An 18,184-nucleotide genomic window follows, 5' to 3' on the forward strand; every position below is an offset into this window, starting at 1 on the left:
AGCTCCTTCCAAGCCAAATGTAGCTCTTCAGTCTTTAAAAATATTCCAAGATTGTGACAAAGCATCTTATCTCCTTAAATATCTGCCTTTTTATTTCGGTCAAATAACATGAATGTATTGCTCCAATTCCTGTTCTCCGAGAACACAGTGCAATTTAATAGTAGTACATTTTCCCTGGCTCTCCAGAGATCTCTTTGAAAAAGTGGACAGCTGGAAAAATATGTGGGCTAAAGGAGACAACCAGTGCAAAGCAAGCCGTCTCTCTACAGATAATCTGAATCAGCTGTAAATGACAAATTTGATTGGGGTGTTACAATAACCATGCTAAAAACACAACTCTTTTCCTAAGGGCTACTTCAAATTAACACCTGTTTAAATTTTATCTGAACTGACAGAGTAATTCCTTCCTGCTAGGAAAGGAAGTTTCCAACCAACCTATCTTTAAACATGACTGAAGATTTCAGGGCAGACCACAGATCCCCTGTGTCAGAGCCAAGAAGATATCATGGCTTCTGGTAGGGTCCTTGAATGTCCTGTAAGCTGGGTTTTCAGGTGATCTAAACAGGAGCAAAGGGTACAACAGCACAGTAGGTCAGGTATGTCATTGAAGGCCTGGGTTTGAGCTGCAGTCTGGTTATATGAAGGTCACCCAGTCAGTCCACTACAAACAGGTCAATTGGATTGAGGAACCAAAGACAGGCAGTTGTAATATTAGCCGAATTATCCCTCTGAATATTTCCACCTACAAAATCTGTCGCGCTTTCAACTTCTAGGAACTGGCTGACCTTGCACTTTCTTTTTCTCCTTTTGACATTCCTTGCTTAATTTCTGGGAATTAATTTGTCTCCAGATGTTAGACCTCACATAGAAACCACAAGATCATTTGCTACCTTTGAGCTTAAATTTCATTTAAACTAGACTATATCAAGAATGAAAAGACCTCAAAAAAAAAAAAAAAGTAAAAATCCTCTCTTTGTTAAGAAGCTGTTAGGAGCCCAGCTGCAAAATGGCGATTTCCTCAAAATGGAGCTAACATTTTATACAGGTCTTTTAAAAAATTCAGCTCTAGAAGGCAGCAATAGCCTTTCAAGCTCCACTGCTAATTCACCATTGTTCTTAATTAGGGAAGATATGGAGCAGACACACAAAGACATCTCTTTGCTTGGTTCCCATTAAAATCTGCTAATGAGGCAAAGCACAAAAAGCAACCCACATAGGACAGGGACAGGAGAAGGGAATTTTAAGACCAAAAAAAGAGAAAAGATAGTCTACTCCAAAACTTAATTAACTAACCATAAAGAAATGGTAATTGACATGGGCTGTGGTATCAGTCTACATTTCATGCTGATGTCCTTGACTAGCCAAAGTGCTGAGCTTGTTTTCAGCTCTTTCTTGCTTGCAGATGTTCTGGTAAATGAGTTTTCACGCATTGTATGTCATCTTCCAGTTACTGTTACTTGTATTGGATTCAGGAATTTCTGTGCAATCAGAGTATCTGTAAGTTTATATGGGCATTCCAGCAACAGCAACCTACCTTGGGCAAGGAGTACTTTGGCAGCTTCATCTGTGTGAATGCATTCCTCCTATAAGAAACGTAGTAATGTGGTCTTCCTCCTGATGTCAACTACGAGAGAAGCAGGAAAGTTACCATCGGGATTTTGTAAAATATTTTTTTTATTATCAGGGAAAAACATCAAGCAAATGCTGTCAAGAGAAATACCATGGTGTTGGTGGCAATGGCTTAAAACTGCAGCTGTAGTAACAGCTGATGAATAAACATTGATCTAACTGACAGTGGCTGAAAAAGAAAGCAAGAGCAATCTCATTTTCTGCAAAGAGGGACAAAGGCCAGAATTTCAGGTGAAAGTCTGGAGGAAGGAAGTCCTGGCTTCACTTGGGCCATTATGCCATCTGCTGATACCACAGCTCTTCTCTGCCTTACCACAAAACACTCCTCTTTGCTGTCTGCAGAGCTGCTGTGTAGGCTGTTGGTTAGATCAGCAGACTGGCAGACATGGTGCTTGATTTCTTTTTCTGCCTCCAGTTTGGTTCCTATGTGGTCCTGTACAAGCCATCATATGTATTTGTTACGAGATCAGCTAAGCATTGACAGATATTGAAGGCAGGAAAAGCTCAGCTGATTTGGCATTTCTGTGAATCTGGCCATTTATTTCTGTGCCCAAATACTGATGGCAAGACTTGAAAATTCTGTGTTACAGCAATGTGAGGTTTAATTTCCTACCACCTATTAAGGGGGAAAAATGGACAGAAAAAAAAAGCTGTCAATGTTATCTGGCTTCCAGTGCTGCTGAACGTATAATCAATGTTTGTAAAGTACTTTTAAATCCTTGGATGAAAGATACTGAAGAATAAATATTCCAAGGGATTCTCCATGCAGAACTTTGCTTTAATTGCCTGATATCTGGGCTTATCAAGACTTTTCTTCAGTACTAAGTGTTTTAAAATGCACTGCAGTAGCTTCAAATGCAAGATACACAGAGGATAGATTCATACCAGATTAAGTAAAATCAGAACTGTATCTTTTTCTAAAGCTCTGCAACAAATTTTTTAAAGGAATTGGGCAAAATTAGGAGAAGGAAAGCCAAAAGCATGGTTTATGAGAAAGTGTGAGTTTGTAAATAAAACACGATGTAGTGGGAGAAATAATCCTGCATTCCCTATATCCTTGTGCTTTTGAGCCTACAAATCCTCATTCCAAATGCCTTAGTTGCAGAAAGCTAGACAGAGACTGAGGAAGGTAGGGAAGGCTAGGGGAGGGTGCTCAGGGTGTTCATCTATTCTTTCAAGCCTTCACAGTCTGGTATAGGGCCCTTCATCCTCTGAAGAACAGTGCCCGGGATAAGGCAGGCACGGTCCAGCATCTGCAACGGCATGTTATTTAGTTGTTTGTTGCCAGCCAGATACGTATGTAACCACTTCAAGAATCCCATTTTGAATTAACAGCCAACAGTGAATTCACTCACTACCTTGAACAAAGCAAAGGTTGTTTCCAGGGATTATAATTTTATTATTTCATACCTGTAAGCATCAATTATTAATGATTGGCAAGTAATAGCTCTTTGACTTTTTATATTTATTTCTGTTTAAGAATCCTACAAAGTTTAAGGATTAAAATGGGAGCTTCCAAAATCCAAATATTATATGATACCTTCTCAAACTGTATTATGAACATGAATATAAAGTTGTGGAAAGTCCCATCGGGCGTTAAGGGGAACATTTTAACAGGCTGCCTCTCCTCACATGCTCCTCCTTACAGTGCAACTAGCATACAGGTGGAACAAAGCCAAAATCTGACAGCACTGGGAGCACTATACAACAGTTTATAGACAGAAAGAGAAACATATCAAAATAGAGGGGCTATCCAGAAAGGTTGTCAACCTCCCCAGCATTAACTTCAGATAAGGTAAAGGGGTTGGCCTTTCTAAAGTGTGTAATAGCATCAGGTCAGAACATAGAAGACTAGCAGTCTTGAAGACTACAAAACCAAGGCATCAGTGATGAAGTAATGAATCAATTCACATATGAAGAAAAATTTCCCAGCTCCTGTGTCACTCGAGCCACAAATACAGTCATTGTGAAACGAGAGACCATGGCTGAACAGTGAAGCATGCCCCTGTTTTCCTTACCACATAAACATTTATTCCATTTATGCCTCAGACACACTAGGCACAAAAGCTGTTCTGGAACGTATGTCCCAGATTTATTTGTGGATGATTTAGACTGGTGCTTATGACTGAGTTCATTAACTGAAGGTAATTAGCAATCAACTCAATTTAAAATATCTGTCCTTTCTCTTCCCTCCACCCCCAAGCATGGCAGAATATAAACTGTCTGGAAAACCAGTTTACTCCTAATGATTTGCAGTTCATCTCCATGTTCCCTGCTATTCTGTTGTTATTTTTGTTCTCTTCAGCTGTAATTAAATGGACACTGGCAGCAGCTTAGTGAAACCCACTCACAGTAGTTCAGATCTATTCACCAGCTCTCACCTGGAACACAGCTTGGCTGAGTACATCTCATCTTCAGCCTTTTCACCATAAACACAACTGAGGCATAACAATAAAGCCTGATTACTACTTCTTCGGTTCTTTCTCTGACTCCCTCCTTCCTTTTCTATTTCCCTCTTATGCTCAAAAAAGCTGTCGTCTACTCCCTTTTAATAGCAGATGATTGACAGATCACTTCAAACTGGGGGGTTAAAGCAGCAACCTAGAGTGCCGATGAGATTGCAGGGAGTGGCACAGAGCACTCCACTTACATATGGTGGAGGTTCCAGCCAGGAACTCCGTTACCCTTCAGCGACAAAATACTAGAGGTAAAAGGAACATTATTAGCATTGTAATGAACAGCCACAATCCACTCAGTGTCTTTATTATTTGGATGCAGTATTATCCGATTAGTTGAGAGCTAACACACATGCACACACATGCAAAGAACTGGAAGATAAAATAGTATAACATAGAATAATAGAATAAATAAGAGAAGAGGGTGTTCTGCACCTGAACAAAGACATAATCATCCTGGACAATCAAGGAGTTATGGTCAATATAGCCTGGAAAGGGTTTGCTGCGAGTGGCTTCACTGCAGTTCTGCATCTTGCAGGTGATGTATTGGGCATCTGCAAGGAAAAGAACAAAACCATGATACTTGAGATCCTGAGCTCAGAGATTCTTCCTACTGTCATGAACCTGTTTGCTGAGGTAACATTTCTGCTTCCCAGCCTCATGTGACATGAAATGATACGATCCATTCAGTGCAACAAAACACTTCTTTCCCTTTCACCCCTTGTAAATCCACTCTTGAACACTTTCTTCCTTTAAGTTCCTTCCTTCTTCACCTGCCTCAGCCTCCCATTATTTCTTTTATTCCACCATACATCAGACCTATACATTGCTCCTTCATACCAAGAGAGAGCCCAGTGTAACTGATCTGGTTACTCCACACCACTCTTGCAATTCTATGCTGGAAGTAGACCAGAGGCAGCATTTGAAGGTGGCACAATGTATTGCTTGTGGCTCAGGTCTGACAGAAACCTAGTCAAGGATATATGATTCAGCAGTGTTACCTGCCCTTCTGTGTTTACTTGGATGCCACCCAGGCTTAGGCTCAAAGCAAGGAGCTGAGTGAGGGAACAAGAGACCTGTGAAGGACCCTTTACAGAGGCAATAAACAGCTCAAGTCCTCTGACCTTCAGAGTAACTATGGGTTCTGAAGAGTTGTGTCTGTGCTGCAGGACACATACTCTGTGCTGAGCCTCTACAGTTTCCCCGTCATCCCCATGGTGTGGGATTTGCTGCAGAGCATGACAGCTTGTCGATGGTCACATGCTAAATTAATTTAGAACATGGCCAAGGTTGATACCATACAGATGTATGAGCATACCTTCAGACAATACTTGGCCCATAGCGTTACCACTGAGAGCCCCTTCCACAGCACATCTCTGTTTCCTACAGTAGTTACACTCTGCAGAATAATTCAGATCACCTTGCAAAGTAATTCAGACCACCTCCTGTTCAGGGATTTTACCTACTTCTCTGTTGACAGTGTAGGTAGATGCACTCTGGCAGACTTGGGCAATCATTCTACACTCTCTTGAAACCAGAGGTCTTAGCAGTTTCAGTCAGTCATATGTTTCAAATGGCCTAAATGCAGTCCTAAAGCCATCTCATCCACTGTCACAGCATGGCTTGTCCTCCTCTACTATTCTGAAGCACTGCAGGGTACTCATCTCATAATCCATCACCTGAAGAAAAACAATTTCAATTCCTTTATGGTGGTAAATTTACCCTAAAATACAGAACCAGATTCTCACTATTCAGTTTGGGCTCTTTCAAGATCAATTAAGAAATTGCACTTTGTTTAATGACAAAGCTGATTTACAGGAAGAAGGATTTTGGCATTTTAGTATTAGCACTCATATGACAGAAACACTACATGGCATTTAAAGTGAGAACGACTTCTAATCTTTTTTCTTGTTCAAGAAGCACAGCCCCTTGTTTGATATAATTACCACCTTCTGATCAGAGAAGTAGCATTTTACACTGAAATAGAAATGGCTGGATTTTTACCACCTCATATTTCATCTTGGTTTTAATTAAAATCTATCATTTGACATTTTTTTCCTTGCTTCTAAGGGCTGTTGACTTCTGCTTGAAACAGACATGGAGGGTAACGAACCTTTAGGAAAGTTTGATGAGGGATGATTTTACCCCAGCATTTGCAGAGTTCTTGGAATATATAAGTGCTAAGTATTATCAGTCACTGCAGTTTATAACATTTTATGGTTTTGCAGCTCACTGCAAAACATTAATTAACATAGCCTGGACAGCATGATCAAAATGTATTTCCCTTTAGAGGGACATGATTTTTTCCGCGTCAGCCACGAGAGGGCAGGGAACTACGTTACTCCCAGCCTGCTCGTTCCAGTAAGCTCAGGAAAGTTGCCTTTCAGAGCAGCTCAGCCCTCTGCCCCTCTGGCCCCAGGAACAAGGGGGACAAGTAGGCCAGAGCCTCTTCCACCACCCAATAGCACTATATGCTGCAGCATGTCCCCTCTCTGTCATAAGACGGAGCACAGGCATGCATCTCTGCACCTGCAACACAACCAGTTCCCACTCCTCCTGTTTAATTCAACCCATGATATCATGAAGGGTAACCTCCCACACCTGCCCCCACAGAATCATAGCATGGTTTGTGTTTGAAGGGGCCTTTGAAGGTCATCTACTCCAACCCCCCCTGCAATGAGCAGGGGCATCTTCAACTAGATCACGTTGCTTAGAGCCCTGTCTAAGCTGACCTTGAATGTTTCCAGGGATGGGGCATCTTCCACCTCTCTGGGCAACCTGTTTCACCAACCTCATTCTAAAAAAATTCCTCATCCTGTCTAGTCTAAATCTGCCCTCTTTTAGGGCAAAACCATTACCCTTTGTCCTATCGCGACAGGCCCTGCTAGAAAGCTTGTCCCCATCTTTCTCCTAGACCCCCTTTAAGTACTGGAAGGCTGCAAGAAGGTGCTCCCGGAGCCTTCTCCAGGCTGAACCACTCCAACTCTCTCAGCCTTTCCTCGTAAGAGAGGTGTTCCATCCTTATTGTTCTTGTGTCCCTCCTCTGAACCTGCTTCAGCAGGTCAATGCCTTTCCTGTGCTGAGGACTCCAGAACTAAACACAGCACTCCAGGTGGGGTCTCTCATTCTCTCAAGAAGGTTCCTGAGTGAAATGCCTGGCAATCCCGATCTTAAACAAAGCAGCATTAGTTGAAACGGCTGACCCCACCGCCCCCTGTCTGAGCTGCTGACAAGACTAGGTGGCTTTCCACATATGGGATTGAATCACCCAGCACAGAGCTATATAGGATCAGACCTCTGACTCCTACCTTGTTTTCTTCTTTTTCCACCACCACCATTGTTACTTTTTACTTCCACAGGCACACTGGTCATCTGGGAAACACTAAGAGGAGACTGCAATGCTGCCTTACTTCCCATGCAAATGGGTTATCTCTCCTGGGAGCACAAGGAGGTAACAAGATGGGTGCTCCTTGGACCAGCCAGCAAAGAAGATTAAGGAATCTCCTTCCTCAGAAATTTTAAAGAGCAGGCCAGACTGAAATCTGTTAGAGGCAACCAAAGTATTTTTGATCCTGTTTTGATGGAGGAATGGGGAGTATGTCTATTTCTGCTCTGATCACACAAGTCTGTGCAGCAGTGATTGTACCATTGATGAAGATTTACTAAGGCAATTCCTGTGAACTTTTACAGTGCAATTCTCCACGGCTTCAATTCTAAAATGCCAGTAATAACTACTAAAGGGCAGAGCACTGAAATTGCTTAAGCTAATCTCCCAACCACCCAAGCCCTGAGATGTGCACACCAAGAAAAACTCCCTCTGCTATGGGAGACGGAAAGAAGGAAAAGCAGGCTTCTTGCAGCGTGTGGATCCTGCTTTTTTCCTAAGGGAAGTCTTTCTGTGCTCACATTAACTCAAGGATTTAATTTTGGCATTTGATTCTCATGGACATTTTATGTGATTCCATTGGCAGAGCTTTGTAATTTAGCATTAATTAATGTCAATTAATGTATTCTGTTGCTAAGCTCTAGAATTAATTTCATTAGTTTTCCCGCACAGATGTTTTCCCTGCCATAGGTAATTAGGACATTATGCTTTTCATTTCCAGAACCCTCACCTCCAACAACAGCTGCTGTTTTTAATATACAACAACAAAGTCATGCTGTGCCTGGAGAGAAGAACATAGCAACTCCCAGCTCTTACACTCCCAGACACTTTGATTTTGACAGTTTTAGACACCTAGAGTAGGATTCTTCTCAGGGAACGGCAGCTGTTTCTAAAGAGGAAGCAAGAAAAGTCACAGAACACAAGAATGGAGGAGACATCTTGTAAGGGAAACCTCTGACAAAATTAATCTGTCTCAGTGGTGAAAGAGAATTGCAAATGCTAACACATAGCAAAAGTTATGAGCCAGGGAGACCCTGTCCCATTAAATACTTCAGTCTTTTCTGTTTAGCTTGAGCTCCATGCTAATACCTTCTCAAGGGAAATGCATTCAGTCTTTCCCAGAGATATTTCTTGGCTTAATTGGTGGAGATGGAAGGTTGTTAGTTACTGGAGGCTGGTCAGCCTCTGCAAAAATACGCAGGAGAGTTTCAAATCCCTTCCTAAAGCAGAGTAGGGCTGTCTTCAGGACACTTTGTTGCAGAGTGTTACTTTGGATGACATACCAAACCCCAATACCCACTGCTTTCTTGTCTAAGTTTGCAGCCATATCTTTCAAAAACCTTATCTGATCACAAGAGGAGTCAGAGGAAAAATCACTGTACTCACTGCAAATGTATCTTTTTTGGTTTTCTTGTCTCTAATTCATTGAGGAATGTGTCCTTCTCTTGACAAATAAATCCACCAAGGACAAAACAGTGGTTTATACAAAGAGCATCCACATAATCTATGACTTGTTTGTCTTCCAGATTTACTATGGAGTATCCCAGTTCATTACTGAGCAGCTTAGACATTAGGGATAGTTTCTGCTTTGGAAGGATGATGCATCCTGTAACTAATGAACCACAAGAACATGGTAGTAACATATCTCACTGAAAGACCCAGGCCTGTAACCCCTCTGCAACAGTGACTAATAACAGAAGCCTAGAAAAAGTTTTAAGAATTTGTCCAGGAGCCTTGGTAGTCCAAGTACATCTTCAGCATCCACAACCTGCCATGGCAATTAATTAAAAAAATTAATAATGTTCTCCCATACTTTCATATTTCTACTCTTTTTTTTGAGAAACACACAAAATGACTGTTCTTTATCCATTTCCATCTGGTCTGAATGTTGATTTGTGAAATGTTTACGATATGGGGAATATATTCGCAACTGTCCAGGACTCAGCAACTGCAAAGCAATTAACCAGTAATGAAGCTTAGTGAAATGAAGCCATCCCATTTACTAACTACTCACAAATCTGTTTTTATCCTGCTGCTACTCTTTCTTTGTTTACCGTTAGAGTCGGGAATCTTTCTTTACATGGGAAGTATATCCTCTGCCATTTCTGGCATAAGGCTATGATTAGAGAAACTAACAGATGTCATTCTCCAGGACAAACACTAATCATGATCAGGAAAAAGTACTAATCACAATCAGGAAAAAAAAAAAATCACTGCACAGATTTAGGGCACTTTAGGAATTAATTCACCACACTAGCTATGTTAGCAAAACACTGCCAGGCGAGGTTGCCTACTTGTTTTTTCTGCTGCAGTGATTATTTTATTCTTCCTAGCAATGTTCTATGAAAACAGAAATTGAAGTCCTAGCACAACTTTGCGATTGAGACACTAGTGGCCAGATGCCCCATCCCTGTTGATCAGCAAGGAGAGCACTCCTGACCCCAGGTGAGGCATTGGCCTTACCTGTAATCACAGCAGCACCTTTCAAGAAGTTGCTGTGAAAATCAGGACAGCAAAAGCAAAGCAAAGCAAACAAAAGTATTTTGTAACTATCAGAGGAACTCTTAATTTTTGTCAGCCCATTAGAAAATCCATTAGTTTCTTTCATCTACACTTAAAAAAATATTAAAATTACATAAATTAAAAACTTTACTCAAAATCAATTGGTATCTATCTACATAAGCAAATTGTATCTCATAAATGTAATAGTTGGTTTTCTTTACTTGCATCTATAGAAACTGCCACTTAAACATTCTCTGAGTCAGCTTTGCCATTCTTTGGAGGACCAGTGGGTACCCAGTTAGTCTCCAAATGCCTTGTAGGAATCCATTTTTCTAATTCTCACCAACAGTCGGGATTCCTCAATAGGCACCACCTGAATAAAAATTACCTCCCCAAGTCAATTAGCTTGAATCAGGCCTTACTGGAATAACCTTCCCTCCCCAGCTCAAAACAGATCAGGCCACTAATTAAGGATCTTTCAGGACCTGTGTATTCTTTACAAACCTTAAACTCACATGTCATTAAGTTTATACAACTTCTGTAAGCACTTCAAGCTGCATTTGAGCAAACATAGATTTAACTTCCACCAGTCACTCTGCCTGCTGACTATGGTGGTGAACGTAACAAAGAGAAGCTTATCATGTAGTTAAGAACTGTAGGGGATTAATTGTCTTACTGGGGTGCTGACCTGAAATCAGGCAAAAAAAAAAGTCAGAATTCCTGCTGACTTTGCTGACTTACCTTTGATCCTGTTCCAAAAATCAAAGTGGAACACCAGGGACAACCCAGTGTACAAATGGAAATGTGAGATAAGGTTCATATGAACTTCTCCCAACCAGAAAAAATCTACCACTGTGCTCTCAACTCCAACTTGATTTGGATTGGGCCTGAAGCCTTTAAAAAATAAAACCAGCACACCTGACATGATGAAAATTTGCCTGGTACTCTCCAAAATTTACACAACAGTATTAAAAGCATAAATGGCAATGATTAGCTCTGCAAATCTGACTCCATCAATACTACTAAATTGCACAGTCTGTACTCGGTTTGTTCATTGCTACATGCACCCCAGTTTGGTGAGACACAGTGTGCTCAGGAGTTCAGATTTTTCTGGATCATGATGGGGGAAAAAAAAAAGTAGGGAGCATGTGAGCTCAGGTACAACATTGCTAGCCAGATCCTCAACAGCTGTAAATCAACATGCCACTGAAGTTTTACTGATTTATACCTGCTAAGAGACTGCTATTTTGGTCCTTGCAAACCTTTTACATTATGTATATAAACACAATAAATAAAATGCACAGACAGACCATAATCAGGGAACAGAGATAGAGAGTTACTGGTGCTCTAGCAGGGAAAGCCCAATACTAAGGCTGTTGCTGATACATATTCCCAAACAACTCTGCCAGGGAGATGGGCTAACACTATACTCTGCTAACATTTCAATTTTTTCTCACCTAAAGCTCCAGTTGTACTACTCAGCTTCTGCTGGAAAAGATACCAGCACAAGAATGAGTTGTTTTTTCTCATTTGTACTGAGTTCAACAGGTTTTTGCTCAGCCCTCATATTTCCACTGCAGAATCTTTTATTTTATTGTACAGATTGCACAGTTGTTTCCACACCACTCCCCTTTCCTTCTTTCTCTCTGCCTTGTTTTGGCAAGTCTACCATTTCAAATTTAATCCATTTATTGAATGTTTGCACTTGGTTAACTCTCAAAAGAGATATTCCAAACAAAGCATAAATAAATACATGCAAAAATATAAAAAACAAACAAACAAACAAAAAAAACAAACTACAAAACACCATGAAAAAAATATTTGCAAATTACCCTTAGCTTGAAAAAAAGATACCTTTCTCAGTTCAGCACATTTCATCCCATCACCCCACTGGCAGTGACACAGCTGCTTCATTCCAGAGAAGGAATGTTTGTTCATCCATTGGAGGGTCATGGTTACTTTGTCCAGGAAAAGGAGACAGATTTAGTACTTAGAAGAAGGCTCTAGTAGCCAAGAGATCTGTATATAGCAAGTCAGTCATGGTAACTAGAGTAATGGACCATGTGCACACTCTTAGCCTGTCTCAGTCTCAAAATCCTGTGACCTGCAGTGCTACCAAATGTCTTCTGGTAAAAAATGCTGTGATATGTTCCAAGGTTACTGCTTCCAGCTACTCACTGTAGTCCCATGCCAGAGACCAATGCTTCCTGGAACAACGGGCAAAACAGAGCATGCACTTACTGAAAATCCAACACATTTTCTTATATTGCCAATGAGCTGAGCTGGGGACCTCCTGACTCATGAGCAGTTCCATCTAAATGACTGGTTTGCAGGAGGGGTCCCCACTGGCTGAAGGTGTGACACCACCACTATATTCACATTAGTAGTTCTGTCACTGCCTGAACAGAAAGTCTTAATTTGTGGTGCCCTACCACTAAGCTAATATAAGCATGCAGAACCATTTACTAGAGCTCAGTTGATGAGCAATAATTTGTTATTCCACAGTTCTTTACTAATATGCCTGACTCCTCAGTGAAGGCAGTTTCATCTACCTGTTTTTCCGTTTCCATCCTAAAAGCTGTAATAAAGCTTACTAATTTGTTAAGCACTCGAGATATCTTTTGCAGAAATGTGCTATAGCTGTGCAAAATGTTCTTATTAGAGCCTAAGAACTCAAACATTCAACACATTTGGAGCATGGCATCTTCTCTGCCCACTGTGAGCTGAACATCCCTCAAAATCGTCACCAGAATATAGCTCCTTAAACATCAATTGCAGTGCTTCATCTCAATAACCTCGAATTCTTAATGCCCTATAACAGTAATATTTTGTGCTAAAATATACACTGTCCTGTTAGAATAATTCATTCTCATTTAGCATGTCCCAAGAAATAGAAAGCCTCATGTTCCCAGCCTTGCTGCCATGTCCAGGTAAGTGAAATTGAGAGGAGAAATAATAATCTGAGATCACAAATGATAAGAAATAGAGATAATACATCCTTTTACTTTTACTAATCTTGCATATCTTGAAATGGAGACCTTTAAAACTTTATGGTTTCTATCACAACTGTTTCTTTTCAAAATTCATCTTCCAAAAAATTCTCTTTCACGCTAAATTTCAGTGAGTTAAAAAACTGGTTACCTGGCAGTTACCTTTTCAGAGAGTTTGTAAGTTTCCAATGACAAAATACACATAATACACCACTGCATTTAGGGATACAATTCAGGGGAGAATTTTATCCATTTTTAAAGGAATTAAATGACTGCATCATTAATACGTATATATTGCAAATGGTAAAAATCTGCTTGTTATGTTGCAGCAAAGCTGCTGTTTACAGGGGAAAATATATGAAATTACAATGATGAGATCTACGCAGTCAGGCTTTCAGTGTGACGCCTGCCTGAGGCAACCCAGTGTTGTGGAAAAGAAATACATGGACAAAGATCTGCAAAGGCAGTCAAGCTCAAAGATAAACCTTGAGGAAGCATGGATGGAAGGAGAAAAGGCTGGTGTCTGAGAGAATTTATAACCAGTTTTGGAGTTGCAGATAAAGGAGGCTCCTGGAACGGAGAAAAGTACAAGAGGCAAAGCAGGGAGGGAGAGGAGCTGATGAAAGTGAAGGACAACGCCAGGACAAGCAATAACAGTGAAGAATGCACTTAGGCTGGTTGTTAAAAGGTTCCTAATGTGAGACAGATGAGGTACTTTCAAAGGTAGTACCTAAGGCAGAGTATCCCTGGTTTCTTAAAACTGCAAAGCTATGAACAAGGTGATATTATGTACTGTGTGAAATAACAGCAGCTAGATTCTGTGACCCAGGAACTTCTCTCCAATGCCATGTTCACAAGAACAAAAATCACATAGGAAGAAAGAATAGTGTTGTATATACTAACTCCAATTACTGATTATCACATATTCTTCCTTATCATGTTCTTGGCTCCTTTCACAGCCTGTTAATCCCAACTTTTTGCTCTGATGTAAAGACTTCACTTCTGACTGACCTGGCTTGGAACTCGTATTAGGGTCAATCACTACAAAAAAGTCAGATTTCCACCATGACACTGGTTGGTTAAAAGAATATGAGGGCAGTCCAGAACATCAAAATATTTGGAAGCTGCTGTACTTACGACCATCCGCTGTTTTTGCCTCCAGATGCACAAGATCAGGCTCTCTACCAGAACCCATCATAGACCTGTAAAAAACAGATTGACACAAAGGCATTAAAAACAACAGCTAGTGTGAATGTCTGAGATTAGTTCCACAGGAGATCCTGTTTAGCTGCACCTATATTCACACTCACAAGTAAGAGCTGATAATTTTGAAAGTATTTTGGAGTTTTCCCTAAGATAAACTTGAAAATTTGAAAGAAATTCTACCATTTTATTGAATCAATGCCAATGTACTTATGAGTTTTCACCTGGAGACTTGCTTCTATTCTCATTGGCACCTGACATTTGATGTGTCTCCTGATTTGGTGAGAAGGATGCATTTCAGTTCTGGGTGGGATACAGGACACTTTAACTGATGGGATAACAGTGTTTGCCAGCATACTAATTATTGCTGTTCCTTTATATTGGACATTTTATGCACATTTGCTTAATTGACACTCCTAATGATCAACATTCCCTCATTAATTAAGATATTTAAAAACCCCATTTCATCTTAAGACATTTTATCATTTCTGATCTAATAAAAACAGTGTTCCATTAATAAAAGAAATTTCAGATTGACTCAGAAAATGACTGTTTGTTCACTCTGAATCAACAAGCAAAAACAGAAAGACATTGAGCACTGCAAATAAAGGGTTTATGGGCTCATTTTGCTGCCATTGTTGAGGTTCTCCTAGACTGGCACTGCTGGCCTTGAGAATTCCCTGGGACAGTCCAAATGACCATTGGTTTGATGGACAGTCTGAATTATGGCAGTACTGACTGCAAGTATGTGCCAATCCCATCATACAGCAGCCTCAGCAACATCTCTGGCAGTCAGTCTTGTTTCTGGTCCTGGTCTTCTCATCCAAGTCATAACCCTAGACTAAGGCTAAGGGTTAAACAACCAGTTTCTTGCTAGTTCCTGACCTCCAACTTAATAGATGCATGAGGGAACAGCATCATTCATTTCCAGTGATAGACAAATTAGATGCTGTGTTCTGTTCAAAGCCTCATTATTTTTCCGGAAATCAAAAGTGGGATTCAAACAGTGATTTAGACCTTAATTCGGTTCCTACTGACTGCAGCACCAGCCCTTAATCATAATGAGCATTAACTAATAACTATTACAAAAATGATAACAAGACTATTTGTGTCCTGATTAATCCTTAGGTTTGCTTGACAAAATCTGTAACAATTCTCTAGTTAGAAATGGTTTGGATTTTTTTGTCCTCCTTTGCTGGGAAGCAGAAGTTTCACTGAAGACTCTGAGCCAGCACTGCTTTCACCTTTTCTCCATTTTCAATAACATTTATGGCAAGGTCTTTTTCTCCTAAACATTCAACTAACATTTAAAATCTCTGCTTCCTGATAATTGACACCTAGTGGGTGGGAAGGGAGTACCTTCCTAGGGCTTTTTCCTTTTACCTGCTGTCATCAGCAGATGTAGGGGCAAAATGCTGGGCCTGCTAGTTACAATTCAGTTCAAGATAGATAGATGCCAGCGACAAACAGCTCTAAAAAAACGCAGAACTATGTTTCTGATTTGGCATATCTCCTTTTTATTCTTGTTTATTCAAGCGGGCTTTAAGCACACCTGGAACTGGGCTATTACAGAAGATAAAGTACAGCTTTGTCAGTGCATTCCTCCTCCTGACCTCACACAGCCCCCTGGGGATGTGAACTCTCCAAAGAAACAGGGATTATATCCCACAGATTTGAACATTTTGTCTCTTCAGAGACATGGAATAACAGTATTCAGCCAGCAAAGAACTTGTTGCCCTAGTTTAAGCCTGTGAGTCTACAGTCAGGTGCTTTGTGAGTTTCCTCCTCACAGTGCTATCCTGACCCCAAGAAACAACGCTCTTGCATCTTCTCAGGCAACTTCTCTTCAGAATGAGACATCTCACTGATGGATGGGACATCATTGTCACTGTTGTTCTCACTTGTGATATGAGCCATAATTTACATCAAACTCTTAAATGTCTTAAGAGCAGCATATAAATATCTGGACCCATCAAGCCCTGAAAGTTAGAAGGCTACAGATGTAGTGACCTGCATGTAACTTAGTCTCACACTACAACAGCCAGTATTGGGACTGCAGAAGCTTCAATTCAAGGTAGAATTAAGCCATCATTTGTCCCAAGGATGTACAGAACAAGGATGGCTGAAACATGACTGGTGATAAACATTATTCATCTTCTCAAGGGCTTCCTTTCTTTTGATGTCTTCTAACTCCTGCAAATTAGAAATATGATGACAAATGAAGAGGAAAACTGCAGTCCAGAGAATCTAAGGGAGTTCCTGAAGTCAAAGAGGACATCTGAGGCAGAGGCAAGAACCATATCCAGGTTTTCCCATCTGCTAGATCTTTCTTCCTACCTTAAAAAATACACATACCATTGCTCTGATTTATAATAGGCTTAATTTACTTGTGACAGTGCAAGGTCACAGTCAGGCACATAATACTAAATGGTAACATGAACAATCAGTTGCAAAGGACAGGCAAAATACAAATACCTATCTGCTCAAATCAATATTAGCTGTGCACAGCTGACATCCAGAAACATATCACTCCCATCTGGATTCTGCTGAGAGCTTACGGACCAGAATTTTTGTAATGTCACATTTTCTTGTATCATGCCGTCTTGTTCCGTGGTAGCCCTGTGATATTTCTCTATACATAGCTCCATACCACCCGAAAAGCCACTTAAAGTAATATTCACCTTAACCAGTTATACACTATAGATATTTAATCCTGAGCCAGTCACAATCACACTAAACTCTCTTTACAGGCAGTGAGGAGAAACAGGCAGTTTTGCACCATGGTTCATCTGAGCTGTGTTAGATGTGACTTCATGAGAAGACAAACTTTATCCTAGAAAGGGCTGTTTTTCTCCACTGAATATAAGAGGTCTGGACACCTACACCACAGACACCCACATGCGATCATATAAAGGTCCCAAAGCAGGTAACACAATACACCTGAAATACGTTTATTACTTATATTTAAAAACATGAATTACAGATAAACTATGGATTGTAAGTGAAGGGGAAAGAGAATGCCCTGAGATATATAGCTTACCTCAGCTTTATTATTTACTACATGGCATGTGAAAGTCTAGAAGAAATTCAGAAATGCAATATTGACCACAATGAGCATAAATAGGAGAAAAATACTGTGCTCTCGGTTGAACTGCAGCTGGGAACAAGCACTTTGTAGGAAGATAGACATATCCTCTTGCATGCGTAGGACAATCAGGTCTTTAAGCATCTACTGGAAATAAGGTATTAGGAACTGTGGAATATACATCAGAAATCTTAAATTTTTAGTATGTCAACCGGATCTATCACAACACTACTGAGCATTCAGCTACATTATTAGTGGGTCTTCTAGGCTTCTTCATTTGGGGAGGGGGGAAGGATCATCCTTAGAAGCTGAGGAGGACAATGTACTGAGTATTACTAACAGTATTAAGCCCATGGCATCAGTATGAAACAAACGTAATAAACCTAACTGATTAGAAAGACATTCCAGTCTCGACTGTTGACCGGATTTGAAGGTTCTTATACCAAAACTAGAGTGATCAATAAATACAGGCTTCACACATGGAAGAAAGAAACTACATACTGGATTTGCCCTAGATAACACCAAGCCTGAAACTCAGTGTTTCTAACTTGATACAACTGCCAGCTCTACTTCATTATCTTTTGTGCACATGGTCAATGCAACCTGGTCAACGTACACTTCCATGAGCTAAATAAGGAAAAGCGATGTGCATTCAATAGCTTATAAACTAAGCACCCTGCAAAGAACAGGGGTACACATGAACAAAGCTCTGGGATCCACTCATTTATCTCAGAAATTTCACTAAAAATAAACAGTAGCCCAAAACTTTGTCATGCCCTATTTGAGCAATTTTTTTTTAGCTATGCCGGCAGCACTTTCTTCTCATATTTCTCAATTCTGTTCTTCCCTTTCAACATCTGTTCTCAAAGACCAATCACTCACATGTCCACAAACTTTTCTTCTTGTCACAGCCTATGTTTTCACTTTATGGTAA

At 40.4% G+C, this 18,184-nt stretch overlaps 1 protein-coding gene across 4 annotated transcripts in view; it reads right to left on the bottom strand.

Moving 5' to 3' along the window:
* SORCS1 (sortilin related VPS10 domain containing receptor 1) overlaps positions 1-18,184 on the bottom strand; it is a 304,516-nt gene that overhangs the window by 74,901 nt on the left and 211,431 nt on the right. For all 4 annotated transcript variants that reach the window (XM_037400891.1, XM_037400890.1, XM_037400889.1 and 1 more), the window contains exons 6-8: positions 14,100-14,164; positions 4,521-4,639; positions 1,535-1,624 (exon numbers count right to left, since the gene is read on the bottom strand). In XM_037400891.1, the coding sequence (XP_037256788.1) occupies positions 1,535-1,624; positions 4,521-4,639; positions 14,100-14,164 (274 nt within the window). The remainder of the gene's footprint in view (positions 1-1,534; positions 1,625-4,520; positions 4,640-14,099; positions 14,165-18,184) is intronic.

Source organism: Falco rusticolus, chromosome 9 (assembly GCF_015220075.1).
Source record: "Falco rusticolus isolate bFalRus1 chromosome 9, bFalRus1.pri, whole genome shotgun sequence".
In the NCBI taxonomy this organism is placed as follows: Eukaryota; Metazoa; Chordata; class Aves; order Falconiformes; family Falconidae; genus Falco; species Falco rusticolus.